This window comes from Myripristis murdjan, chromosome 11 (assembly GCF_902150065.1).
Source record: "Myripristis murdjan chromosome 11, fMyrMur1.1, whole genome shotgun sequence".
Lineage (NCBI taxonomy): Eukaryota > Metazoa > Chordata > Actinopteri > Holocentriformes > Holocentridae > Myripristis > Myripristis murdjan.
Genome location: NC_043990.1, coordinates 10,673,350 through 10,700,621, shown reverse-complemented (window position 1 = coordinate 10,700,621; position 27,272 = coordinate 10,673,350). Strand labels below are relative to the sequence as shown.

Genomic DNA, 27,272 nt, shown 5'->3' with positions numbered 1-27,272 from the left:
GCCAATCAGATTTAAGGGGCGGGGCCTGCGGCGGTGGGGGCGGAAGGATCTAACTTGTGACTATTAGCAACGGATCTTGTTAGCAATTGTGCCCTCTTTTATCTTAAGTTTTTTTTTAAACAGGGACGGTATTTGTTGGCGTTTAATCTCATTGCACATCCCGTTGCTTCATGTGATACTCCTGTGTGGACACGTTACGACCCGGTGTTTGTGTGTTTTCATCGTAAAGCGCAGATAAGCTGCTAAGCTCGTTAGCTCGCCATGCTAACTCGCTGTGAAAATCGCCAGCGGAATTCCAGCTCGGATTTAGCCGGATAACCTCTCACGTTGGCGGTGAAAAAAAAAACACACACATTCAGTGGGAAAGCAGGGGCCAGGTGACACAGTGCAGGATGTCTCTTCCGTACGAGGAGCCTGCCGCTTTGACGGGAAGTTTCAGCGTGGTGGAGTCCTTCAGGGATTTTGGCTACGGGACGGAGGAGCCGGACATGGATGAGAGTGCAGCATCACCTGACAGCAAACCGAGGATCCTGCTGATGGGACTGAGACGCAGCGGCAAATCATCCATACAGAAGGTAAAATGTCTTCACCCATCAGCCTTGACACACACACACACACACACACACCATGTCTGCATCAAGCCAAATTACCTTGGTCTTATGAGGGAAGTTTAAAAAAAATCACACATTTTCTTGCAGGGCTGCACGATATAGACAAAACTTCATACTTCAATATTTATGCCATGACTGTGGGTTTGCACTTATTTGAATTTTTTTAGTGTAACAGCAGTGAAAAATAAGCATTCTTCTAAAAACAGCATAATAATGCCAATAGGCGAAGAAAGTTCAGTTTCTTCACAAAGTATTTTATTGATCAGAACAGACCAATCACTGTCGTCGATGTCTTAAAATGTGGTTTAAAATAAAAAATTCAAGATAACCATTTTCTTGCAACCTCTGCTTCAACACAATACTTCAACAATATTGTAAATGGAACGGTGAAAATTGAGCATTTTGTAAAAAAAAAATTGCATTGTAAGACCAATTGTGTGTAGAAAATGCAACCACTTCACCAAATTTTTATATATGTTTTTGATCAGAACAGACCACTCAGTGTCTTAGGCTGATCCTAACCCTAAATTTAATTTTTATCCACATTGTTGCCTCTTGAGATATTAATATCACACATGTCCATATCTAGATAACAATATGATAATGACATATTGTCCAGCTCTGTTTTATTGTTGACGTAACATGACGACAAAAATTGAATCAAAGCTCTTGCTCTCTCTTTTTCTCTTTCTCTCTCTCTGGAATAATCCTGTGTGCCCCTGCCCAGGTTGTTTTCCACAAGATGTCGCCCAACGAGACTCTGTTCCTGGAGAGCACCAGCAAAATCTACAAGGATGACATCTCCAGCAGCTCCTTTGTCAACTTCCAGATCTGGGACTTCCCCGGCCAGGTGGACTTCTTCGACCCCACCTTCGACAGCGAGATGATCTTCAAGGGAACGGGCGCCTTGATTTTTGTCATCGATGCCCAGGTACGCTGAACTGTGTGAGTTCAGCCTTGTGCTGTAGATTTTAAAGGTTTTATGTGTGAGACGAAGTGCTTCCCTGCCTTTGCTGAATGGCACTAACGAGCCATCCCGCGTCATTTTGTGTCTCCTGTATCAGGATGATTACGTAGAGGCTCTCGGCAGGTTACATCTCACCGTATCTCGAGCCTACAGAGTCAACCCGGAAATCAACTTTGAGGTATTCATCCATAAAGTAGACGGTCTGTCAGACGACCATAAGATCGAGACACAGAGAGACATCCATCAGAGGGCCAATGACGACCTGGCAGATGCGAGTCTGGAGAAGCTTCACCTCAGGTCAGGATCCAGTTTGTTTGCACTTGTTAAGAGTTTTCAGATTTTCCAAAAAGCTAAGGATTTTGGAGTGGGGTTTAGCTGAAGAACAAACCTTGTGATTTGAATCCAGCAGGGTGGAATTTGAAGTGCCTGCCAAAAATCGAATGCTTAAATCCTTGCAGGGTTTCTACAGTCATGAAAATCCTGGGAAAGTCATGGAATTTGAAAATGTGTTTTCCAGGCCTGGTGATGTTTTGGAAAATGATTAAATATCCCTAAAGTTTTGGGGGGAAGTCTTGGAATATTTTTAATAACGATCATAATCTTGGCAAGCAAGAGCATGAGGAGAGAGTAATACACTCATGCACATTTAGTAATGGAAAAGTCCTGAAATGTTTTTTTCTGGAATTTAATTGGCAAATAAGTGTAGAAACCCTGTGCTTAGCTCAAAAACTAAAGAATCCATAATAGTTTTCATAGTCATTTAATTCAGGATATCACATGAAAAGCTGTTAAGTCGTTCGCTCAGGGTGTATTTTTGCACACCATTTTTATGTAAAAAAAAAAAAAAATGAACACCTGACTCAGTGAAGCAGCAACAAAGAAGAGTCCGTTCTGCCTTATTTGCCCAAATGAATTTTGCTACTGAATATGGAGCCTTCTCTGCCCGTAAGAAGTGACGAATGGAAAGAGAAAAAGAAAGCCCGACTCACCAGTTTTAGATCCTCTGCCTTTGAACACAAACCGGGCAGCTTGGTCAACACGAGCGTACTAACATTACATCACATCACACGGTTTATGGTTATTGAAGTTCACTTTGTTCAAACAATTCACCTCCGGCTGCTACTGGGAGCTGCCAGCATGGGGTTGCCTGGTGTAACTTTAAATATTACCTGGTTTTTTGAATAGCTTGTGCAAGTCATGTTGGAATGCAAAGAGTGTTTTTCTTCCTTTTATGTTTGAATGTTATCTTATCCAGCTGGATTTGTAGTGCACTCATTTGTGGTAAAATATGTAAACTTCACTACACTGAGGTATGGTATTGATAATGGCAGGCATTTCAGATTTAACTTAAACCCACGACAAGCTGGCTGATAGTGTAACAATGTTTTATCAGTGTTGGAATAAGGGCTTGGTCTAGCAAATGTTACAGTGCTTCTTGCACTTCATCAGATGTTTGTTGGATGAATCCTCTGCACACTGTGGACGTGACATCACTCTGAACTTTTAAAAACAGCGATGGCTTACATCAGACGGTCTTGGCTTTTGGTTTGTGGTCATGTTGTAACTCTTCTCTCTCTTTTCCCCTCAGCTTCTACTTGACCAGCATCTACGACCACTCCATATTTGAGGCTTTCAGTAAAGTCGTCCAGAAGCTCATTCCCCAGCTGCCAACTTTGGAGAACCTTTTGAACATTTTTATTTCTGTATGTTGATTTGTTTTTGTCACGCAATACTCCAGTGAACTGCTGTGAAAGGAGATAGCTCTTAGTGTGTCTTATTTCTAATGTTGATATAAATTTATCCATGATGTTTTGGCAGCACTCTGGGATCGAGAAAGCCTTCCTGTTTGATGTCGTCAGCAAGATTTACATCGCCACCGACAGCTCTCCTGTGGACATGCAGTCCTACGAGCTCTGCTGCGACATGATAGATGTTGTCATTGACGTCTCCTGCATTTATGGGTGAGAGGAATTATATTAATTCTGTCTGGCAACCGCTGTCTAATGTTCATGCAGACGGTTTAAAGTGGCTTTTCCATCTTTACCCGCATGGCAGGCTAATGGAAGATGGCAGCGGCTGTGCCTATGACAAGGAGTCTTTGGCTATCATCAAGCTCAACAACACCACGGTCCTCTACTTGAAAGAGGTCACAAAGTTCCTCGCTCTCGTCTGTATCCTCCGAGAGGAGAGCTTCGAGAGGAAAGGTGCGCTCTTCAGATCTTATAAACAGTTTAGTTTTAAGTTTGCAATATTTGACACTGGTTTGGTTATATGGGGTGTCGGAAAGTCTGGAATCAAAAGCCTGGAGCCGCTAGTTAAACGAGAATCAAAACTGCATGTCAGAAATGCAGACCGAACCCACAACTCCATTCAGAGATGAGAAGCTCTGGCGCCTGAGACGAGCTGGCCTAGCAGACTACTACTTTGTTTAAAGAAAACAAGTGCAGCAAGAAAACATGCCAGATGTTGTTTATATTCCAGACATTGCAAATTACGTCGCAAAAAGCACTTCCTCGCACAGAATTAAATGCTGCAATTGACTCTTATTTTCGCAGGTTTGATAGATTACAATTTCCACTGTTTCCGCAAAGCCATCCACGAGGTGTTTGAAGTCGGCTCCTCGGCGCAACACGCGGACAGGATGAGAGCCGGCTCGCCCAGCAACAGCCTGGCCAGCCTGAAATACGCCGCGCTGAATGGAAACGCCGTGTAAAAGACGAGAAGTTGTGATTCTTTTGTTTACCTGGATTGCTGTGAGGGCACATGTGGGAAAATAATGACAAAAAAGACACATTACTGGTGTGCAAGAGATGCTCAGTGCTGAAAATCACCTTGATGTGAAGCTGCAGCTGGTATTACACATATCAAAGTCATCTGTGACAGAATAATGAGGATTCACATCAGCCTGTATTTTTGTACAAACAACTGAGGTGAATATTTTGCACGCAGGACTTTTGACTGAACCTGGTTCTTCTCTACTTTTGGTTTGAGCGAGGAAGAAATTAGCCGATGAAAGCGAAAGCGATTCCTCCATATCCTCGTCTCAAATTGTCTTTTACAGTAAACTGCATAATACTGCCTAATAATATATTTTCAGTCTGTTTATTGAGGCATAGTTGAGATTTATTTTATTACAGATTACACATGCCAAAAATTAATATAAGCATCTTAAATCCTACCTTTTTGCATACAAAGAGTTACTGGTGTGAATACATGTGACGAGCCCTGGTAGCTGTGTTTACCATTCTGCCCAATTAGATCTGTTTTCTGCAGCGTTCAAAACACTTGTGAAATATACTAGTGACACAGTTTTAGTGCTTGCTGTAAAACCGAGCACCGTGTAAATGCTCCTTTGACTTAAGAGGCTGTGGTCCAAGTATTTTTCCATGACTTATATCTCCCACAGCAGGCGCAGGCTTGTTTCATGTCCTCGCTCATTTGATTTTGAAATATTGAGTGGTGTAAGTGGGATTAAGTCACAGTACATTGAGCACAGTGTTTGTTCCTCAGCATAAACCAGCAGCGCTCGGTATATTTTCTGTTGATAATGACTCATAGGACTAGTGACCAGTGTTCTGCTCAGGATCCTGACAGACCTTAACTGTGCCAGTTAGACCATTAGAGTCTCCTTTGATTTACGGTCTTTCGACGAGGGCAGACAGCAGAATGTGGCCCTTAATGGAGTCCGCGATGACTGATGATGCTTTTCACTCGGGACAGCCCCGCCGCGCCTCCCGACACCAGGTTCTCATGGCTTGATGAACATTGGGCCAGATTTTCAAAGGAGGATATTCTGTTTGTAGTGTTTGCTTTTCAGCGCAAGTGCAAGTTGAGTGGGACCTGAATATTTCAGCTGCCGCAAGGTTATTAATATTATTTTTGTATTGTTATTCTTGTACGTCATGCTTTAATAGAGTAATATAATATTTCATACTGGGTTCAACTTAATCCTAAGGAGAACAAGTTTTAAAAAGCAAGGGAAATGTGAATGTCTGGACCTATTTTGTCTGAAATTGTGAGCATTAAATTTATTTTTTCATCCTTTTAGGCTTCATTTGTTTAATTTAATTGATTTCCACCATCCATGTGCACTATCTGCTCTTAAACTTTGGCCTGAATGATAAGGCAAAGGTAAAACATATTGCAGTTATTTTTACAGACAGTGCAATATGATTCACAATGTATTAGGAATTGTAAGTTATGCATCATGATTTTCATTTTCACTGATAAAAATAAGAATTAGGTTTGTGCTGGGGGTCTCTGCCAAACAAATTTTCTTTTCTTAGGTCTGGAGAGTATAATTTCAAGCACCACAATAGTGCATTTATAATATTTTGTCACACATTTTACCTTAATCAAAAACTGCACCTCCTGTGATTTGGGTCTTTCCCCAGCCATAATTGTTTTCAATAATGTTTTGAGGATTTGCTCAGCCCTGCGAAGTCAGATGTGAACAGCAGGTGGCGGCATATCCTCATGTAAGCATGTGCCACTTCTAGGGTGATAATCGCATCCCTGCTTCAAACCAAGAGGGGAACTCTGTTTTTACACCCGGGCCTCCTAACTGCAGCCCGGGCCCTGGCAACCTGTCAACAGATCGCGCAAATAAGTTTAAAAATGTCACACACAGGGGGCAAAGCGCGGATCACATGCGCTCATACATCCTGACAGGCCTAATGGGTAGTGGCAGGACGGAGCCACAAGTGAAGCCTCTAATCAACCCCAGACCTCCTGCTCACCACTATGGAAAATGGAGGTCAACAAGAGGGAAAATGATATCTTGCTCTGCAGGATTTTCAGGACCCTGCAGTTTCCCATGACCACAGAAAATGTTATCCAGCTGAGTGCGCCTGCGAGAAACCGAAAACTTGCGACTGAAAGACAATACAAGAGGAGCCGGGCTTGAGGCTCGCTGCTCGGGATCTGCATCCGCTGTGTGACGGATGGAAACTGCTGAGGGATGACGCTGAAATGTCCAAAAGAAACAGATTAATGCTTTAAGAAATCCACAAGGACGCTTTATGAATATCCAAGGAAAATGCGCACATTTAAACCCCTATATCCATATTCTAAGCATAACAACTGATAGGCATATTAAAGGGATTATTGTGATTTTATCCCTTGAAAAGGGAATAGATTTGCCACTAAATACACTATTTAGAATTACAAGTGCACCTTTCCCCCTTGTGTATGAAAATATGTAATGGATGGAGGCAAGCATGCATTTGTCGCTCCCCACAAGGTGAAAGAAAGAGGGAGGGGAAGGAAGAAAGAAGGGGGCGGTGTTAGAAAGAGTTGGTTGGGTTTTACGCACCAGACACACACACACACACATACACACACACATGCGTTAGACCAGCTAGACTATCCTTTCACTTCTCAGCTCGCAAGGGACCGGGATTTATTTGTCATTCACGACGGGACGAGCTAGGATCTCCGTCTGCCGAGGCTGCTGATGCGCAAAGAGAGGTATGTGTTTTCATTCTAGACAATTTACAGCTTTAAAGTGGGCTATAATTAAAATATACATGCCGTATGATACATGCTTTTTGAAATGTGTTTTAGTTAATATCTAGAATCAATTCATGCACTGATCTGTGGTTAGTGCCAACCTGATGGGCACACAGATCCACACTCACACTCACCTGAGGCACACATGGAGGCTTTAAAATGCACACCCACTCCAGTAATAGTCTAATAATGTATATGGAGGCATCTAGCTGTGGTAATGGTAATGTCTTAAAGCCTATAAGACCTGTAAGACAGGGACTTCAGATATGCGAGTTCCTCCAGGATGCACTAAAAAGGAAATAGCCTTTCTTTCTTTCTTTAGCATGAGGAAACAGTGGATGTTGGGGGGTGGGGGTGGGGGGTGGATGGGCAGCTGGCCTGGATGTGTAACTCATACTCAAGATCTGTGAATAAGACCTGCAAACTCTTTTTGAAGTGAGATTTATGGAGTGGGTGAACAAGGGGAGCTTTGAGTAAACAATCTGCTTTCACAGAGTTTCCTCGAGGTTTGAATGAGCTCTGTATGAGGTGTGTGTGTGAGTGTGTGTGAGAGTGACATGTTGATGGTCGATGTGGAGTGGCACACAATCCCGTCATGATCCATATCTTACATCACTGATCATGAAAGCAAAATAATGTACTGCACTCACACCTCATTTTGTTACTCCTTTTTTTTATTTGAGACCATGTGAACAAGCCTTTCAGTATTCCTGACTTGGAGTGATGTCATGTCTACTTCAGATTACAAGGAGTTTTTTCTGGATACTCAACACCCTTGGCACAATTATCACTAGTTTCCATGTATTCACCGCACGCCATTCACATGGCAACGTCATGCTCAAATCCTTTCGGGTAAACTTGGTGAACTACAGAGTCACTGAGACAGTTATTCTGTTCGGGATGCATTCTTTCTCCCTCTGCAGAGATGCTTCTGCAGAAAGGGGGGGCATTATTTGTTTCATAGAGAAAGGAATTCCTGTATTTTTTTGTTCTTTTTTGGAAAACATAGGGCGGAAGAAAAATGCATTTGTTAGCTTTTTTTGTCCCAGTGTTGAAACCACATGATTTTGCCACGTTTTGACCACAGTCACATTCCTATAAAATTCTTGTGTTGGGCGCAGATTGGGCCTGTGTACAATCACTGGAGACGGGCCAGAGGCAGAACAGTTAAAGAAAGACAGATTACGCATTTTTGCCAAATGACTGAAGGTTATGGGATTGGACTGTCAGGGACATTAGAGTCTCACAGGTCTGCATGAGTCACTATCACTCATGCTAAAGTTTTTTCTTTCCATTTCCCATTCCTGTTGCACAGCCAGGGCAAGGCAGCAGTCAGAGTTGTGCTGATCCAGGGGAAAGATCCTGCAGTATGTGGATGGGAGGATTTACATCTGCCTTGATTATAATGCTGCATGCCTGATACTTCAACATGAATTACATGAGCTTTTTTAAAAAATCTGGCCGTCTTTACATTGACATCGTCAGTGGCTTATCATCTCAAAGTTTGCATCCAATTCCTCCTTGATGTATTCTCACCAGTGACGTATCATTGCCTTCCCTTACTCTAGTAACAAACCTCATAACCACAACATGCTGATTGAATAGATCTTCCTAGAATTCTTAAACGCATAGACGGGAATCATAATCAAAGACAAATAAATCTGCCAGCAAACATGAAACAGAGGCAGCAGGCCACAGAAGGGGCAGACCTCGCACAAAACAAACAGTTGATATCATTAACACCCAAGACTGAACTGGACACACTTCTGCCAGCTGGCAGCTGATGGGAAAATACGTTTGCATGTGTATTTGTTTTGGATAATCGTTGTTAGCGTCTCAGATTAGGGCGAACTCTGTTTATTTGTATTGGTCAACTTTCCCCAGTAGTCGAATCCAAGTGCAACAACTATGACGCCAAAAGTAACTTTGCTGCAAGACACTTCGCTGTAAGATACTCTGTGAACATTATAGATATCACTTGATTCAGTCTTTCCTCCAAGCAGTAAACCCTGACCTCTCATTTTACCCTTGCTTTACAGGATTTTGTAAAATTTCTTTGTTGCAGATTTTTAGGGCGTATGGGCATTAAGGCTCTGGCATGGAGACGAGATGTTTACTTGTTGTCTGTCTGGGTTTGTTTGTCTCTGTGTAGACAGCAGAGGTGAAGAGCTGAGGAGTTTCTCAGCTGCAGCTTGCATTGTTTCACAGGGTAAACAAAAAGCCAGCTGGAGGCCCCAAAACAGCCAAGCACGTATTCTGTCATTAGTAGTACTTTTATTTCTTGTAGTTACAGCTTAATGTTGCTGCTCATGTGTCATTCCTACCCAATGGGCAGCTGCAGAGAATACTGCTCATGATACGCTTTTAGAGAATGCAGAGGCGAGGAAACTGCATCATATGGATTAGAGCAAAAGCCTCTTGTGCAGCCAAAGACGCCACTCGACAAACTATTTTTCATTTTCAAGCAACCAAAATGAAGTTTGCCATCTCTGCACCGGCGTTGAAAACAGCTAAAACACTTCAGTGTGATGAGATCTCTAATCAGACACAACAAATGTACAACCCTTGCTCGTTTTAATTTGTGTGCATGCAGCTGAAATTGCCCTTGTGATCTGCAGGAAGCCACACCACATTGAGGGTCTTTGTGCTGGGATGAAAGGGAGCACAGTCATCTGACGTCCATAAGGGACTAGCCTTGTATTTTTCTGTAACAGTTTATGGCCCCGACCAAAAGGGTGTCGCTTTCCCCCCCAATGCTTCTGGGGGTTTTCTGTTGATAACATGCTCTGCACAGCATTGTGCGCCTGTCAATATTCTCATTCACTTCCCAAGACTTGGTTGTGTAACCCGAAGGTCGCACAATATGAGCGCTGTTCTTAGCTCCGAGAGGTCATTAAACTACATAATCCATTTCATGGAAAATAAACATGAAAGTGGGGTGGTAATTAAAAGACTTCTGGCCACTTTCCTGTTTTTTAGCTCATTGCTCGCATGGCCTCGGCGCTCCGTCAGTGGGTGTTCCAGTACTGGAGAAAGCAGCGATTGTGAGTTCAACTAGACACGCTTTGGAAAGGATATGACAACAGTCAGAGAGTTTTTTTTTTTTTTTTTTATTGAAACACACCCGAGGGTGTACAGCTCAGATTCAGGTGGCAGTAGTCTAAGAGGGGAATGTGGTAACGTCATCCTAAGAGACACTATGGCTGGTGTATGATTCATGCATTAATGTTTTGTGGCTATGACAGATGTAACACTTACCCACATAACTGCCACGCTGGACACAGATGCTGTTTTATGGGTTGTGACAGCAGTTTTCATCATGGAATATTCTGATTTGTAAACCTTCGACACAAGTCTAAATTCCTCCACTGGGAAAATAAACAGTGACACCCAGCAGAGCTCTCACGGCTCGTAGAGTTCCTGGCTCCGGTCGTAAAGAGCTGACAGGTTGTCGAGGAGAAAACAACACCAGCGAGCCATGAAGGGACATGAGACAGGAGGCCCCCGGTGGCTGATCCTGGGAGAGAGCTGCCATTTGGCTCCCAGCACAAAGCGCCCGGAGCCAAGTGACTCCGCTTAATCTTTCACCGGGATGGGCAGTTCACCAGCGGAGAATTCATGTCCACTCATCAAGTGTGAAATGTGGGCTTGTATTGTTTCGGCAGCTAGAGTGGGAGCACTTACACGGGATAGATGTGTGTTTGGTTTAAGGTGTCAGGGTGAGGAGAACAGAGGCGACGTACATCACAGGGTGTGATCGTGGCACCTGCAGAGGGACGTGGACGCCTCTGGCTCCAGACCAGCGTGCGAGCTACGTGTGAGTCATCCGTTTATACAGTAGCTTTTTGCCGTCAGATGGTCTGGATAGTGTATGGATTAGATGAACCCAACAGATTCTTCGCCTGGGTTTACACTGAGAGCAGCTTGGTTGATGGCTTGCTCTGTTCTGTGGGCCGTGTGAGAGGCTGCACTTGCATACATTTGGTTTTTTCCTGCAGCTTTAAAGTTAAAAAATCACCTGCTTTGATGAGGTAACATACAGTAGCTAGCTGAGATGAGGCGACTGGATCATTCACATACCTGTGCATCCCTCTGGAAACCATGGACACCAATAAATATTCTCAATAGAAATGATCTGTCATTCATAAATGCCTAATCTCGCCGACTTGCCCACCTGAGCTGCAGTATCATTCAAACACTCTTACTTTATGGATCCATCTGTTTGTCAAAATACTCAGCAATAGGGGTGGGACAGTAAATTGATAATGCAATATATCACCAAGGCTTCCTCTCACTGTGATACATTATCGATACACTTGTGACAAGTATCGATATTTGAGCTTTTGAGTTCCTATATGAGTTGTGTTTGTTCCCGGCTTTTAGGCGTTTTATCTGTTATGTTCATGTTGCTGTGCTCGCTGCTTATTGGAAAATTATTTTGCCTTTTCCAGGGTATTTTTTTCCTCTTCAGTTACAGATGTCACAATGTATCATATATTATCTTACAATATATCCCTGAGCATCCTCTTAACTGTTACTTCACTCCTTTACCCCGAAGTTCTCCTCAGGTCTCAAGGTTTCTAAATAATTTAAGCGAGATTAACAGAAAAATGTAAGGAATTGCTTGAATTACACAGGACTTGAAGGCGAGTGATACAGGGCAGCTTTTTTGGACAACTTGGCTGAGAAACAATGCACCAGGAGTCGCCTTAGTATTGTTACTTTAGAAACGTTGTGCACTGTTTCACTGATTTTCTCTTTTATCCTAACAGGACTAGTGAGTACAAAGAGATATTTGAACAGAATTTGGATCCATTGTTATTATCCAAAATATCCAAAATTCGTCTTTCAAGAAGCATTAATATACGATTGATTCCAGGGTCAATAGATTTTAATCGGATGCTCTTAAATTTTGCCACCAATTGTATTCAGATTCGCTCTGGATGGCCTGAGGGTTCGCTGATGGAGGACAACAGCTGGAGACCTCAGAATGTATTCACAGATGTTGTGGCTCAGGAAAAGAAACAAAAAAAGTGCAGAATGAGAAGACTATGTCCGGAAGGAAAGCCATTGTTGTATCACAGCATTCGTCGTAGAGATGGATGGACTAGAATAGAAACCAAGCCCCTTTTGACATTTTCGGAGGGAAGTTGGGCTGATTCCCCCCCCACCACCCCCACCCCCCACCCACCCAGACAGTGAGCTGACACAAAACAGACATAGGAGGGGATCTGATGTTTTGTCTCTGTTTGGTTTTCGCTCATGTTTCTCTGACCTTGTTTGATGCTCTCCAAGCCGAGGCGGTCCTGTTATCTGCAGGGAGGGAAATGGTGGAATGTCCTCAGTGCGGTGCTTTTGTGGAAAGCTAGGCGTTTAGCGCTGCAAAGGAAAGAGTTTCTGGCTTTCTGGCGAGGTCTCAAAGATATGACTGACAGCAGACTGTGTTTGTCCGTTCTTATGTTTAGCTCTGTTCGCAGCATCTCTGGCTATTAGAAACAGATTGTTTGATAGCAATCAGCAGTCAGACACGAGGAATGTAAACCTCATTTTCAAACTGACATCTTAATGGACCAGATGCGAACGCTCGGAGGTTCCAGAGCATTAAGCGCGATACCTGTAAAAATCAAGCTTTGCAGAACACGAGTCGTCATTCACCTTTAATTCTTCCCAGCCGCTGCTTTACAACAAACCGCGGGGTTCTGTGTGGAGTTGTTGTTCGGAGAAAACAAGTGGACCTCATTAGTTTTGCAGCGGGCCCCGGGTTCAGTCATTATTTTCGCCGGTGACGTCATCCTCGGCCGAGCGGGGGGGGGCGGCTGAAGTCCTCAGTCCCCAAGGAGGATTTCACTCCCTCATCAAAGCCACACGGTTTCTCAGCTGCACTCTGCTGAACCCACCTCCTCTTTTATGACATTTTGGAAACATGTCAAAACCACTCTGTGCCCTAAAGAGGGGGGGGAGAAAAATGATAAACAAAAGCCGTTTCCAAGTGAAACATTTGTGTGTCTGCCTTTAGAGTCATTGTAGCTGCTATGTTCCAGACGTTGTGTTCTTGAGCATGTATACCTAAACTCTGGAGACCTTTCTGTGGTCGTGCCATGCCGATCTTATTCATGATCTCCCTCCGCGCCACGTAGGTCCCGTTAAACCCCTGCCTGCCCTGTGTTTGCCGTCCCAGAGGAGGCTCTTTTCACCCGGCCAGCCACACTTCATTTCTTTGCTCATTTCCCTTTGCTACTGCCGTACATGGAGTTTCTGACCCGGGGGTCGCATACCCCGCTGGCTCCCTGCGGAGTTTAGAAATAGCCATAAGATGATGTTATTGTCTCCGTGCATTCCAGCCATTTTTCTACCTGTCTTTCCTCTGCTCCATGAGAAGGCAATCATGTCATTTGTAAATGAAGTCAGGAATAATGCGTAGGATAAACCTGGGACACGCTTTCTCCGTCTGTCTAAGTCATACCAGTCAATTTTGACTATTTTCTGCATTATGCATCTAAAAATGTAAATGAAAATGACCTAAATTCATTCTTGCACTGTACGAATGGTCTTTACATTTTACGGATTGTCCAGATTTGTATTTACAGATTGTCAGTATGCTGGAAAAGAGACTCTCTGGGTGATTTTGGGCTTGAGGTTTTGAAACCTCAAGCTTTAAAGAACAATACCACTGAACTCGAGTGTTGCCGATGGTGTTTCTATAGTAAATCAAATCATAAATCAATATTTGCGAGCACGAACAGCTCCTCCGCAGGAACCCAGAGGCTACCTGAACCTGTGACATCAGTAAGATATAAAATCTGGAGCTGCTCCATTGAAAATGATTGAGGAAGTGGTGCAAATATGACTGTGAGAGGACCCAGAGGGATTTCCTTGGGATACAAGCGCATTTTATGAAACGTTGAGAAGTCCTGATGCAGTACACAGAGACTGCACTGCATCCTAAAACTACTAGTAAATATTTCCACTTCTTTGTTTTTTTTTCTAATTGTTATTTTGCGTCTGGATGGCGTGTTCATGTCTTCATTATCTGGTTTCTGACACCAGGAAAGAGTTGTACATCTTCATACCCATTGATTAGAAAGTCAAAGACAACAGAATTAACATGCACAAATAAGTGGTATTGCCGCTTTAAAAAAAAACCAGCCAAACACAGCTAAAAAAAAAAAAAAAAGCCCCCCGAGAGACCCTTTGAAATAGAGAAAGCTCTTTCAGTTCAGCTTCCAGCAATTAATATTGTTTGGTGGTTCTTTTCCAATGCCAAAGTGCCGCGGGGGGTTTCCTGCAACAATGTGCGGGAGGATTTGGAAAGACATGATATGCTTTCACTTGTTGGTGACTAATGAAATAGGAGGAGCCGCTATTTCATTACTGATTTACAATAAAGTGCCCATAATTCTTTTGCAAAATATTCTCTCAGCCCCTTCCTTTAACTCTCAGTGGTTGAAACATTTGTCAGTATGTGGAACATTGTGTGCAATCTTTAACCGTGCTATTTGCATGTGAATGCCTCGGTTTATGTCATTGTTGTGGGTTTTTAAAGGTTAAACTGTATTGGTTTGTGTGTCATCTCAATAAAATGTCATTCGTCTTTTCTTCTATTCGCTTTTGTCCTCGTTGCCTCTCCCTTTGGTGTCGGTTTCCCAGCTTGATCTCCTGAAACGCTCCCCTTTTCTCTCCCCTCCTGCTTTTTCTCTTTGTTTCCATCTTATTTACTCAATCTCCGCTTCCTGCGTGTTTTCGCTGATAACAAGTGCTTAGCTGTCCCTGTGATTCCTCCGTTTCAGGAGGTGAGCCAGAATAAGGAAACATGAGTGACCGCTTTGACTGCAAAAACTGCAACGAGTCTCTGTACGGCCGCAAGTACATCCAGGTGGAGGACAACCCTCACTGCATCCCGTGTTATGACCGACTGTATGCCAACACCTGTCAGGAATGTAAGGAAATCATAGCACATAATGCCAGGGTAAGTTCAAAGAAATGCGCGTTTTCATTTCCGCCTGCGTCAACTGCATTTATGTGCTCGGGGTTTTTACGTGTTTGTGTGCGTCTGCCAGTATTTTTTAGCCATTTTTGCTCAATTATGGTGGCTTCTGCAGACCAGCTGAGTTCCTGGAAAACTCTCTTGCTCTTTTGCTGAATACCGAGATGTCTTTAATCCCCTTGAGCTGCCCTAGGCCTTTTGGTTAGTGTAAAATAAAAACACGGGCCTGAAGGAAACACCCACAGACGCCATGGGGCCATCAGTGGCCTGTGAATTATGGACTCTCTATGTGAGACTGGCAGTAAATTACTTCTCTGTTTGCTTTGGCCCTCCCTCCTCCACACAATACGTAACAGCGCTCATCCCGCTCTGTCCCACTCCCTCGGTTGCCTCTGTGTCTGTGGAAACCCACGCCTCAGAAATAAAGTCATTTTTTCTTTCACCCACAATTCAATGGGACCATTTATCGTAGGGCTTGCTTGAACTGTAGCTGAACCGGAACGAAAACAGCTGTTAAAAAAAAACAAAAAAAAAAACAAACACCGACTCTGACTCTGATTCTTCAAAAAATATTTTTGAAAAAGAAGAGGGATTACGCTCTTGCTCTCGGTGTTTGGAAATGTTTGGCCTCTTTGTTAACTCCCCACCACCCTGCTGTGGTGCCTTTGAGCAAGACAATCTGCTGAGTGAATCGGCTGAATCAGCTCCATGTGTGCTGAGCTGTAGCTGAGCCTGACCTCTGACACCTAAAACCGAGGGGCTCGAGCAAAAAGAGGAATCAGTCACACACAGTCACATTATTTTCTGTTTTTTTTTTTTTTTTTTTTTTTTCTTAGCGTGAGGGTGTTTTCAAATATAGTAAAGCTCAGAATAATTGTAATGTTCTTGAGCCGATTTGGAAAGCAGATGTTAGACTAAAGGCGGATGGTTTTGGCACTGGAGTGTCACCGTTGTGGCAGTGGGTTACAGACTCTGAAAATTTACATGATTGGAAGGATTTTAGCAATAGTTCAATGGGAATGCACCGATACAACATTCAACAAAGCCACTGGCACCAAACTTTAAGTACTGACTGATACTGAGTACCACATTAAAGGTGCACCACGTATAATTTTCCACGGCAGATTCAAGTGATCTTCATTACTTTCACTGAACAGTGCGAGCTGGACCGCTGAGCCATTCGTTTTGGTTCATTTGACAAAAAGATGCGCCGAAATTGGTGAAAATCAAGTTGGTTTTTTGAGTTTTTGGTGTCAGATGTCAGTACTGGGTAAAATCTGTCAAAGCAGTGCTGCCTTTTATTCCACCATCAGCCACGACACCAGTACCAGTGTCTTTATTCTTAAATAATGACAGTCAATCAAGATTGTGATGCACTGAGTGTAAAAAAAAAAAAAATGTATTTTTGAGAAGGCAGTAACTTTAAGCTTAACTGCTCAGTCAAAATCCAAATTTTAAAGTGTCTTCATTAAACACCGTCATACTCGCTAGAAAAGGAGAAAAACCTGAAGTCCACATTAAAGGTGCACCACGTAGAATTTTCCAGGGCGAATTCAAGTGAAAACCACTGAGACTCAACTGACAAAAACGAGGAAAAAGCCCATAATCTGTGAGTGAGTCAGACAATGAGAGCTGTGTAGAGTCAACCACCAAACTGTATGCTTATTCCACATTTTCTCCCAGTTGAGTCAACGTAGTCCTCACTTCAGATGACCCTTTAAATCTGAGGTGGCCTCTCGGTTTGCAGTGCTGTGTGTGTGTGTGTCCTGACGCTGCCCTGCCTCTCCTCTTCCCCCAGGAGCTCTTCTTCGAGGACCGGCACTACCACGAACACTGCTTCCGCTGTTTCCGCTGCGACCGCTCCCTGGCGGACGAGCCCTTCACCAGCCAGGACGACGCGCTGCTGTGCAACGACTGCTACTGCAATGAATTTTCCTCCAAGTGCGTGGCCTGCGACAAGACCGTCATGCCAGGTAGCGGCCGCGAGGACCGACTCCATTGCCGCGCGCCCAGCATCTGAGCCGATTAAGATTTCCCCCAAATCACAGGCTCAGCCACGTTCACAGACACCCCTTGAGGATAACGTCTTGAGAAACCTCTCTAACAGGCAGTGCCACTCGAGCGTAGACGCCAGAAAGCCCACACCCAGTTGTTGTGAGGGACAAAGAGGCTAATGAGTTTTTGTTATTCACAGTGTGACAGCTTAGATGTGACAGAGTGATTGTTTGCTCGCTCTGCTGAAAATATCTCCCAGCAGAGTTTTCAGCTCGGGGCCCTGTGACGACACGGCGGTGTCAGATGACTGAAAATTACCCCGAGTTACGGGCAGTCGCGGGGTGTTGTAACTCACCAGCTCTTTTCTGAACTGAACCATCATTTTCTTGAGTTCCGTTTCTTCTGAGGAATGTAGTTAAAAGCTATTCGGCCCGCTGTCCCCCCCCTTTAAAACTGCAGCCAGCTTCAAGTTCGAAACGCCGTCCTCCCCTTGGGCTGCTTTTCAGGTCCCAAGGCTCATAAAACAAGGGCAGTGATTAAGAGATCTGACGTCCATTTCGTGGGCATGACTGGCTCCCGACTTTTATCAAGCTCTGTAGTGAAGCGTGGATTTCAGCAAACTGCACATTCTTACGCACATGAGAGTGGAACAGCCACTTATAAAATGTTTAAAACCGATAAAACACGAGCCGTGCCAGGATATGGCGCAATCTCGTTGGCCCTGCGTGTTGTGTTTGTTATGGCATGTCAGATGTGAATGTTTTGATGTGAGATAAGCTGAAGTAATTGTAAGGTGCATGGAGGCTGTGTTAAAACAGGTTTAGCCGCGACTCTGAATCATCACTTTTGGCTGCGTCAGCGTTTGTGTGAGCGTTTGCAGAACGCCTGACGACTGATACGACGTTCAAGCGCAGAGATCAAATGCCAGAAATGAGACACAAACCCATAAACGTCAAGAAAGTGATAAAAAACAGTGACAAAGTATCAACATGAGGTGATCTTGATCTCAAGGCCCTGCCTGCTCTCTCTCTGTGTCTGACAGGCTCTAAGAAGCTGGAGTATGGGGGCTCCACGTGGCACGAGGACTGTTTCGTGTGCCATGGCTGTGACAAGCCCATCGGCGCCCAGGCCTTCATCCCAGACAACAACCATTACTACTGTGTGCCTTGCTACGAGGGCAGGTTTGCTCCTCGGTGCAGCCACTGCAAAAAGGTGAGCATGGCCTTCTTGCTATCGATGAGAAGATGATCAAATAAATAAATGTTTTGCTGCACTGTATCACCAGTTGATAAAAGACAATAATGAGTCTCTTCATGCTTTTCCAAACCTGTGCTGCTGCCACATCCCACAACCAAAAGTACCTCCCAGATCCCAACCCTAACCTTAACCACAGAAAAAATCATGCCTAACCTTTAAGGAATGTTATGTCCAATATTTTTTTTTTTTTTTTTAAGGGAATGTACCCCTTTTTCCAGCCTGAAACAAGATGTTCAATACCATTTTCACCTCTGTACGTCCAGTGGCTCAGTTCCTATGGGTAGCGTTTGTGTTAGCTTAGCATAAAGACTTGAAGTCTATGGGAGTCATTAGCCTAGCTCTGTCGAAGTGAAAAAATCAACCTTGTATTTGAAGTACACGCCTTGGAATTTAAAAAAAAAACAAACAAAACAAAAACAAACAGTCACTGGAGTATTGCTTTAACTATCTGGGTTGGTTGGCCAATCGCAGCATGCTGTGGCTGAGTACAGGTAGAAAAAGAAAGAATACCTTTTTCCTGTTAAAAAAAAGTCCTTTGCTATCCAATAAGTAATATGTTTTTCATTTCTGGTAGCAGCAACAGAAGTTTGTTTGGAATAATTACAAGGGGAACTGTTATCATGAGCAACAACAGCCACTATGGCTGAACAGACAAATGAAAAGAGCACCACCTACAGAAACTTAAAGAAAATCCAAGAAAAAAAGACATTAAAGTACAGGCAACACTTCATGGGTAGGGCAGTGCACAAAAAAATAGCACCAAAGATGTGGCCAAAACATGTGTTTAACAGGGAGGGTCCTGCAGAGCATCACTTCTATGTGTGTGTCCAACAGGCGCTGGCCAAAGGCGGCGTGACCTACAAGGACGAAGTGTGGCACAAAGAGTGTTTTCTTTGCACGGGCTGCAAGACCCAGCTGGCAGGCCAGCCCTTCACCTCCCACGGGGAGAGGCCTTACTGTGTCAAGTGCTTCAGCAACCTCTATGCCCAGAAGTGTGCCGGCTGCAACACGGCCATCACAGGTCAGCGAAGCCCCAAGTTCACTCACATTCCCACAGTTTTTTTTTTTTTTTTTTCTTAAAACAACAGGACAGTCTGCTGCAGTAGATTTTCTGTGCGAGCTGTGACCAAGTGAGCAAAACAGGAAAGCTATGAAAAGGAAATGAAAGAGGACAATGTAGTAATACAGAAACAAGTATAATATCAAATCCACCAGCCTCTCTACAGTGGTGGAAAAAAGTTTTGGGACACCCCATGCATTTGTGAAATATTGCATTAACAAATCACTCTTAGGTCTTCAAGTGCAATTTCTTTTAGTACAGGCACAGCCAAAATACTAAACAAATCCTAAAAAAGCCGTTAAAAACTTAAAATTGATTGGTTCCATAAAAATACATAAGAAATTTTAGAGTATTGGGTCATTTTGGTACCAGTGATGAAGGTCGTTCTTTTTATTAAAAGGCACAATTTTTGTTGCCAAGCTTGGTGTCTATATAAAGCCAGCACATTCGAAAGTTCTTCAGACACAAAAATGGCTAAAACAAGGAACCTAACGCAGGAAACACGCCTCAAGATAAAGATTAAACTGTCAAGAATTTAGTTTTGTTAGTTTTTCTTGTAAACAATAAACACAAAAATATAATTTGTATTTGTTTGTATCTGTCTAAAGCAGCCACACCTTTCGAAACACAAAAAAGATTTTTCCACAAATATTTCATGATAATATTTGAGATTGTGAGATTGTGTAAAATTTTAAGGGTGTCCGAAAACTTTTTTCCACCACTGTATCTTTGCACTACCAGCTCAGGCAGACACACATTGCATGCCAGAGTGAAGACATAATCGAGGTGGCAGAGCCCACAGCCGTGACGAGCAGCAACGAGTTCAGGTACACAGAGTTGGCAGTGCTTTCCTGCTGTTATGGCCCACAGCTCAGCCTGAAGTCATCCGAGTTCGGTGCAGTTTGTATTTACACTCTGCTTTCCAGCCGGGTGGAAATCAGCACACGCCAGTTTAATAGCTGCTGATTTGTCGGGTGTGTGTTCTGCAGGGTTTGGAGATGGGAAGTACGTCTCCTTCGAGGACCGGCAGTGGCACCAGCCGTGCTTTAAATGCTCCCGCTGCTCCGTGTCGCTGGTGGGCGCCGGCTTCTTCCCTGACCGGGACCAGATCCTGTGTGCGGACTGCAACAGCGACGACTGACCGCCCTCGCCTCCACGCGTACGCTCTGCAGACACCTGACCATCAACATAACAAACACTGCCGCTAGCAGAACCAAAACTCCTAAACCTCAGCCCTGCACACGAACACTGCACCCTACTAATTCACCCACAGCATAAAACTGATCCAAAGCTACTCCAGTATGTACATCGACTCAGCTTCTCTTGTCAGCCTAAAGCACATTGAAATGTATGTATAAATTCTGTGATGATGTATGACAGTTTTTCCTCTTCTTTATTTTTTACTGTATGTTTTGCACATGAAATTTAACTAGTGAGCAGCCCAGTAGGTCAGATATGAAAACATGTAATTTAAGATGAATGGTTATTCAAGTGATAATCCACCCTTTTGTAACACGTTTTTTACAAGACAGCAACACAGAGCAAAGACTATTTTAGCTACACATATTTGAATGTCATGAGCTATGCTTGGCAAATGTATTTCTATATTTCTACTGCCAGTCAAGGAGTTTTTCAAAATGTAATTGTGCCTTTCTTCTTGCCTCTTAACAATATAGCCATCCTACAAGTCCCACTATTCACTGCATGTTAATATTCTTGTTGATTAGGGACTGTTGCTGATATGTACATTTTGTTTTCTTTCTTTTTTTTTTTTTTGCCACCATCAGTTGTAAACACCAGACACATCTGCAGCAGTTTTGTGTTACGATATTCGTTTCTACTCAGCAACGTTTGAAAGAGAACAGAGCTCAGTGGCTGTTTCAGAACTCATGCAAAATGGATGCATGGTGAAGGACTTGCAGCAGCTGCCACCGTACAGTGCCTTATATATAACCTTACTCAAAATGCAATAAAAATACGCCGTCAAAACAGGATGAACGATCTTTTTTTTTTTCTTTAAATAAGCAAAACATGCATGATAGATTTCATAGTGTAGGCGCCACAAGACGTTATCAACACCTCAGGATTTTTAGCTTTTCTTTATTAGAGGAAGTGGATTGAAGATATAAGGTCCAGAAACAGGTAAAAAAAAAAAAAAAAAAGGGAAAAATTAAGATTATTTGCATCTGTCAATTGACCCAGTGCACATCGAGGCCTAAATGTTGAGGACAGCATTGAAAGATTTTTTATTATTATTATTATTTTAATTGTGTTTGCACCAGGATTGTGTGATTTCACATATTTTACTAAATCAGACTCACAGGGTGTAATAACCACACAAAATAGCATTTCCTCTTGCATGGTAGAGCAAAGAAAAGCAAAAGTGCAGAATATCATTGCACACTCAATCTTCGGGTATGGAGTAGGAATCTTTATTTTAAAAAATGACCTGGAAGAAAAAGGGAAAAGGGAAAACCCGTTGTGCCCCTCTTCCAAAAATGGCTCTCCTGTAGGAATCCTCACTTTTCTGAGTCATCCCACGCAGACTTTTCCCTTATGATTACTTACATAATCCACATAAATATTTACAACTCTGAATCCCTGCACTGATCTGGCCTGATTGTGTTTATATGAGGGCTGTGCCAGGGTAGTGTCCATGTCATGATGAGGGAGCAGACAGCTCAGTACACAGGATGATGTAGCTTTGGCCTCCGCTCAAAAACAGGCCAAAAAAAAAAAAAAAGAATTTTCCAAAAAGGATGACGGAACGGTTGTTTAGACTGAAGTGCTCTCCCTAAATAATCCCTGACACTTGCTGAAATACCTTGCACCTGGTCTTTATAACGTCACACACGCGGAGAATATTTAAATTAGACACAGGAATGCGGTGATCCACATCACACAAGCACTTTTCAAACTTGGGAGAAACACACATGGGAGCGTTTGTGGGTGGATCGGTGAGGAGCAAGAGAACTCTTCGAACATTAATAAAACTGTGTCTTTAACTATAGACTAGAAACTATGTGGATTAAATTGGAAACAGGAAAACAGGGGGCCAAAACACACACACACACACACACACACACACGCTCAAAAATGAACTGATAATTGCTAAAGGCGAAGTATGGGAGTAAATTTGACTCCAGGCTAGTGATGTGCCCTCATAAAAAGAGAACTATGGCTGTTATGTTGAACTTCCTTTCACAATAAGACACATCCAAGCTTGTTGTAAATCAAATCACTTAATTTCTGGCCTCCATCAGCCAATCTGTGAGCTCCAAATCCAGGCTTGCTGCAACAAGTCCCCGTCCCTGTGTGCTGTTAAAATCTTATCACAAGATCAACCCTGGATGAAAAATAAAGGGCCATATGGTGTCGTTATTTGTTTTAGCTTTTCCCATGACTCTTCCTGAAATATGCTTGACCTTGTTTGTGGAGATGGAGAAGAGCAGTCTTGTTTGGTCCCAGGAGGAGGACGTCCAGGGCCCGGGCCAGAGGAGGGAGATGGGAAGCTGCACAGCAAATATTCAAGAGTTTCACATCATCCGAGCCGGTCTGCCTCTCCGGGCCCGGGGACACACACAGCTTCCAGAAACTCTGAGCCCAACGCTGCTGATGGAAGCTGTTAAAGTAATTAGACGACATGAAGTGGGCTACGCCTTGCCTGGGACCCTGCAGCCTCTACACAATATTTTTAGTGCGCTTTTCTTTTTTTGGTAATTGAATCCACAGTGACTTCAGTGCTTTGCTAGCTGACCTACCTTTCCAAACCTTTTTCAAATGTTTGCCAGTGAGGACGATTTTCATCCCTTCATTCAAAGAAGAGAGGACAGAGCTGTGTTTTAGAATCACACGGCATTTCAGACACCGTGTGTGCACAGGAGTATGTTCATTTCCGAGAGAGTTAAGCCGTAAAGGCATAGAAGGTCGTTCCTATGCTGAATACAATCAATCTTAAAGATACAGAGGTTGTGGCTGTGCTTTATTGTCTTTTTTTCACATTTATTGGTCTGTTTTATTTACCCGTAAAGCACCACACAAAAATGAGCAGGGCCATTTAGATTAAGTTTGGTTTAATCTGATTTGGGTTTGCTGAAGCTGTCCTTTGGTTTGGGGTCAGTGATCTCAGTGAAAAAAATGAAGCAGTTCCATGTCATTCTTAAAGTAACAGCAACAAAAGCTTTATTTCATGTAGAGTTCAAAAGAAGATATTAGAGGACAAGTGGAGAGGTGAAGGTCCATCTTCAGCATCAGCCAACACAGCACTAAAACACATTGGGGATGTTTTACATGTGTTCCTGTGCCGTGAAATAAAAGTTGTTGTTCTGCTGCTTGAACTTTAACCTGCATTCGTCCTGGGAAAGGAGAGCGAACACACACATGCTTGTTTTCAGCAACACACTTCACCGCACTCATAAAGTTACTCATTCGGGGCTGGGAGCTCCCCAGCAAAGCCACAGTGATCTACTTTTGGTCACTGAGCAGCTCCACTGGAGCAGCTGTGAGCCAAATGCCTTGCTCAAGAGCCACTCAGCTGCATTCGTTGATTTGATTTCCACTTCTTTCCCCTCCCACATTTACCCCAGAGAACCCCAGGGATTCACACAAACGTCCTTTTAATCCTTTTTCATCACAAACCAGATTATTCACTGCAAAAATCTCCATCTCAGTAAGTCATTTTGTCTCATATTCAGTCTTCGAATCTCGTTTTTTTTGGCATGTCGCTTTATTTTAAGAGCGACAGTAGAGAGAGACAGGAAAGCCGGGGGAGAGAGTGGGGATGACATGCAGCAAAGGGTCTGGATTTCAACCCAACCTTGATTAAACTGTGATAATCCCACTTGTTTCCAGTGCAGTTTCACTTCTTTCAGGAATTTTTCTGAACACTTAGTCCTGAAATGAACTTGATGAAAAATAAAATGGACACAAGTGAGATTATCTCATCCCACTCACAGATTGTTTGACTTGTTTGAAGAAAAGCAAGATTTTAAGAATGAATATGAGATTTAAATGACTTGATATAGTTGTTGCAGTGCTGCCTTGAGTCCTAGACTACAATTTGCATTTGCCTAATTTGTTGGGGGAATCATTAAAATGGACTGAGAAGTAGCAGCCACCCAACTGCTCCTTGGGAACATTACAATATTTAGGACTGAAACCGCTGCAGGTAAAAATGTGTTATTTCATCTGATCTTCAGGAATCCTGTTTGGCCCCCCCAGCAGCTCCACGAGGGCCTCTCAGTTAATGTTTTTCAGCTAATTTCCTTAAGTGACGGGAAATGAAATAAAAGATCTGTCGCCAGTTGCTGCAACACACACACACACACACACACAAGCACACACAGTACACTCATGCCTCATTACTCACACACCCGCAGGTTAACAGTGGAATGCTATCTAAGTGTGAGAGCAAAAGTTTCCAGTCCGATCACATTACGTATTCCAAGAGCATTTTGAAAATCTGTGACTTACAACTGAGTCATGGACTGAAATGTGACCTAGTCCCCAAACCACAGCCTCTTTAGTCCTGGACAGCTGAAGTAGACATGGGAGGAGACAGGGAGGGGACAAGAAAATACTGCTGTGAGACAGTCTGTGGTTAGCAGAGAGGCAGAAAAATGTGCAGTATGTCTTGAACCCTGCGTTAATGCACCATGTACAATCATAAATCATGAGTCACCGCCTCAGGTGAAAAGCGATGGCCCTGCGGTGAAAAAACAATTTGTCTGGGAGAGAACGGAGCTCAAGTCCTCCACACAAAATCATAACTAGAGCAAGATGCACGCAGGGAGGTGGAGAGCACGGCGGGATTGGAGAGGGGGAAATAAAAAAAAAGTAATTGTGTCGTCCGATCCAGATGAAATGTGACTCTCAGATGGTGTGGCGGAGGAGCAGGCAGCATGAAACCGAGGAATGCATTCCAGGGATGGCCTCTTCCCAGTCAGTCTCTCCATCATATCTGTTTGTCAGCAGCTCCGCTCTGCCCGGATGTCTGTCTCCAACCCAGTGTGGTGATGCTCAGGCGCGTCACGGCTCATACAGCAGCCACTACAACATTCAATTTTTACACTACATTGAAATCTTTTTCATCCTCAAGACCAAATTAATGAATCACAGACCTTGCCTGAGCTCTCTAGAACCTACTACCAGGCTTTTTTTTTTAATCCTGCAGGGACCCCAGCTCTTTTTTTTTTTTTTTTTAATTAATGTTAAGCAACACTCACAGCTACTGTTGGATGAAAGCATCAAAACCAAATAAATCAGTTTCCTCCATGCACCACCCACTCTCTTAACTCTGAAATCCCTTTCCATTGGATTATAATTGGCAGTGTTGAACCGCACGGCGCTATGAGATCATGAGATTACAACACTTTAATATCCATTTAAGGTTTCCAAATCAAAACACAGATCAGTGTCGGTCTTCCTGTGCTGTCGCTCAGCTGTGGATTGCTTGTGGTGTCCATATTTACAGTAGGAGGCTGGGCAAAGCGAGGCCTTTTTATTTGTATGGCACAATTCAGAGAGTCAATTCAAAGTGCTTTACAGAGGCATGGAAAAACAATTAAAAACCCAGGCCATCAGAGTAATGTCACACATTTCTAGCTCTGCAATCCTGTTGCTTGTGTATTAATGCTGCATATTGTTTATGTAGCCTGTGTGTAAGCAATAAAGCAAAACTACATAAATCTAACTGCATAAGAGAGTCATTTGGTTAAAAGCTGCTTGGATTTCCCTTAAATTTCCCCTTAAGCAGCTTCAAAGCTAGATTTTTGTTCCATATTGTATGACAATGTCACATAGATATTCAGTGTCTGCTGTTTTCTATTCTTCCTCAAAGCTACATTACACATTGAGTGAAATATTCAAAATCAAGATGCCACTAAATATGACTGTAGCATTACATCAAATAGAAAATCTCTAGATGTCTTGTGCACAATTTTACACACATTTCCCGGAAACTCAGCATGTTTGGCATCTTTGGAAACCTTTAGATCGCCATTAGAATTTAAAATGAGCTTCTATTAGATTAATCAAAGCTCGGCCGCAAAGCAAAGACAAAACCACCTGTAGGATCAGCAAAGTGGAGGGTAGTGACCCTTTCCTCACTTCAGGTAGGAATGATGGAAGCGGAACCTCCGAGATGTGTCATTTGTTTAACCCGCATGTTTTGGCGCTACCTAGTGAAAAACTCTGATATTGCATTTTGACTTCAAGTCGAAGGTAACTTAGAGACCATTCTCCATTTCGCTTTATATAGCAGTTCAGTCACCAACAAACTTAAACATGGAAGCAATTTTGGGATGAATTCAGTGTTTAAATACAGTAAGGAATGCAAGATTGACTGACAGAAGGCAGGCGGCGCTGTGCAAACAACAGAGCTGTCATCAGCCTGCACTCCAAAAAAAAAAAAAAAAATCCCTCGTTTCACTGTTGTTACTATTTTCACATAGGACACTCTGTGAACTGCCACAAGAGAATGCAATGGCAATTTTCTTTGTTAGCATATAAAGCCTGCTCGGATCATATTTGGACTGTAAAAACATCTAACCATGTCAATGCCATTTTCTCACTGGGATGTGGAAAATGGAGAGACGAGTGCAAACTTGGGAACCCATTCAAGAATTTTTCAGTTTTGGATTTCATCTGCAATGTGACTGACACATACAAGATCAAATAATTATTATCAAATGATTAATCTCCCTTGAGTCAAGTTACAATCAGACGATCCTTATCAGCTGTTTAGTTGACTAATGTAAGAAATACCAAGGATAAACAATACTTGAATAAATAACCCACAATAACCCAATAACACATTCATGTTCTTGGTCTTTTATTAAAATTTTATGAAAAAGAAGCCATGAAATAAAAAGGGCACTCAGGAGCCAT

General features: G+C 43.1%; 2 protein-coding genes across 3 annotated transcripts; both read left to right on the top strand.

The window, feature by feature from the left end:
• Positions 1 to 35: 35 nt before the first annotated feature.
• rragcb (Ras-related GTP binding Cb) lies at positions 36 to 5,622 on the top strand. Its single transcript, XM_030063444.1, has 7 exons — positions 36 to 575; positions 1,339 to 1,542; positions 1,676 to 1,875; positions 3,167 to 3,281; positions 3,397 to 3,539; positions 3,634 to 3,782; positions 4,134 to 5,622. Exons 1-7 carry the CDS (start codon positions 393 to 395, stop codon positions 4,289 to 4,291), a joined length of 1,152 nt encoding a protein of 383 aa, XP_029919304.1. The 5' UTR covers positions 36 to 392; the 3' UTR covers positions 4,292 to 5,622.
• Positions 5,623 to 6,911: 1,289 nt separating this feature from the next.
• On the top strand, positions 6,912 to 27,104 carry fhl3b (four and a half LIM domains 3b). 2 transcript variants are annotated; one of them, XR_003929014.1, is made up of 7 exons: positions 6,912 to 7,047; positions 14,877 to 15,055; positions 16,872 to 17,046; positions 18,111 to 18,280; positions 19,160 to 19,346; positions 20,375 to 21,030; positions 27,093 to 27,104. XR_003929014.1 is itself a non-coding variant. In XM_030064440.1 (6 exons), the coding sequence occupies exons 2-6, from the start codon at positions 14,900 to 14,902 to the stop codon at positions 20,524 to 20,526; spliced, it is 840 nt and encodes a 279-aa protein (XP_029920300.1). In that variant the 5' UTR covers positions 6,912 to 7,047; positions 14,877 to 14,899; the 3' UTR covers positions 20,527 to 21,434. The 2 variants fall into 2 exon arrangements, 1 of the variants encoding a protein (XP_029920300.1); XM_030064440.1 differs by lacking the exon at positions 27,093 to 27,104 and having other exon boundaries at positions 20,375 to 21,434.
• Positions 27,105 to 27,272: the final 168 nt, after the last annotated feature.

Coding starts and splice junctions, on each gene's coding strand:
- rragcb (XM_030063444.1), top strand. CDS start 393: ATGTCTCTTCCGTACGAGGAGCCTGCCGCTTTGACGGGAAGTTTCAGC. Junction 576..1,338: donor GCAAATCATCCATACAGAAG/GTAAAATGTCTT, acceptor GCCCCTGCCCAG/GTTGTTTTCCACAAGATGTC. Junction 1,876..3,166: donor CTGGAGAAGCTTCACCTCAG/GTCAGGATCCAG, acceptor TTTTCCCCTCAG/CTTCTACTTGACCAGCATCT.
- fhl3b (XM_030064440.1), top strand. CDS start 14,900: ATGAGTGACCGCTTTGACTGCAAAAACTGCAACGAGTCTCTGTACGGC. Junction 15,056..16,871: donor TCATAGCACATAATGCCAGG/GTAAGTTCAAAG, acceptor CTCTTCCCCCAG/GAGCTCTTCTTCGAGGACCG. Junction 19,347..20,374: donor CTGCAACACGGCCATCACAG/GTCAGCGAAGCC, acceptor TGTGTTCTGCAG/GGTTTGGAGATGGGAAGTAC.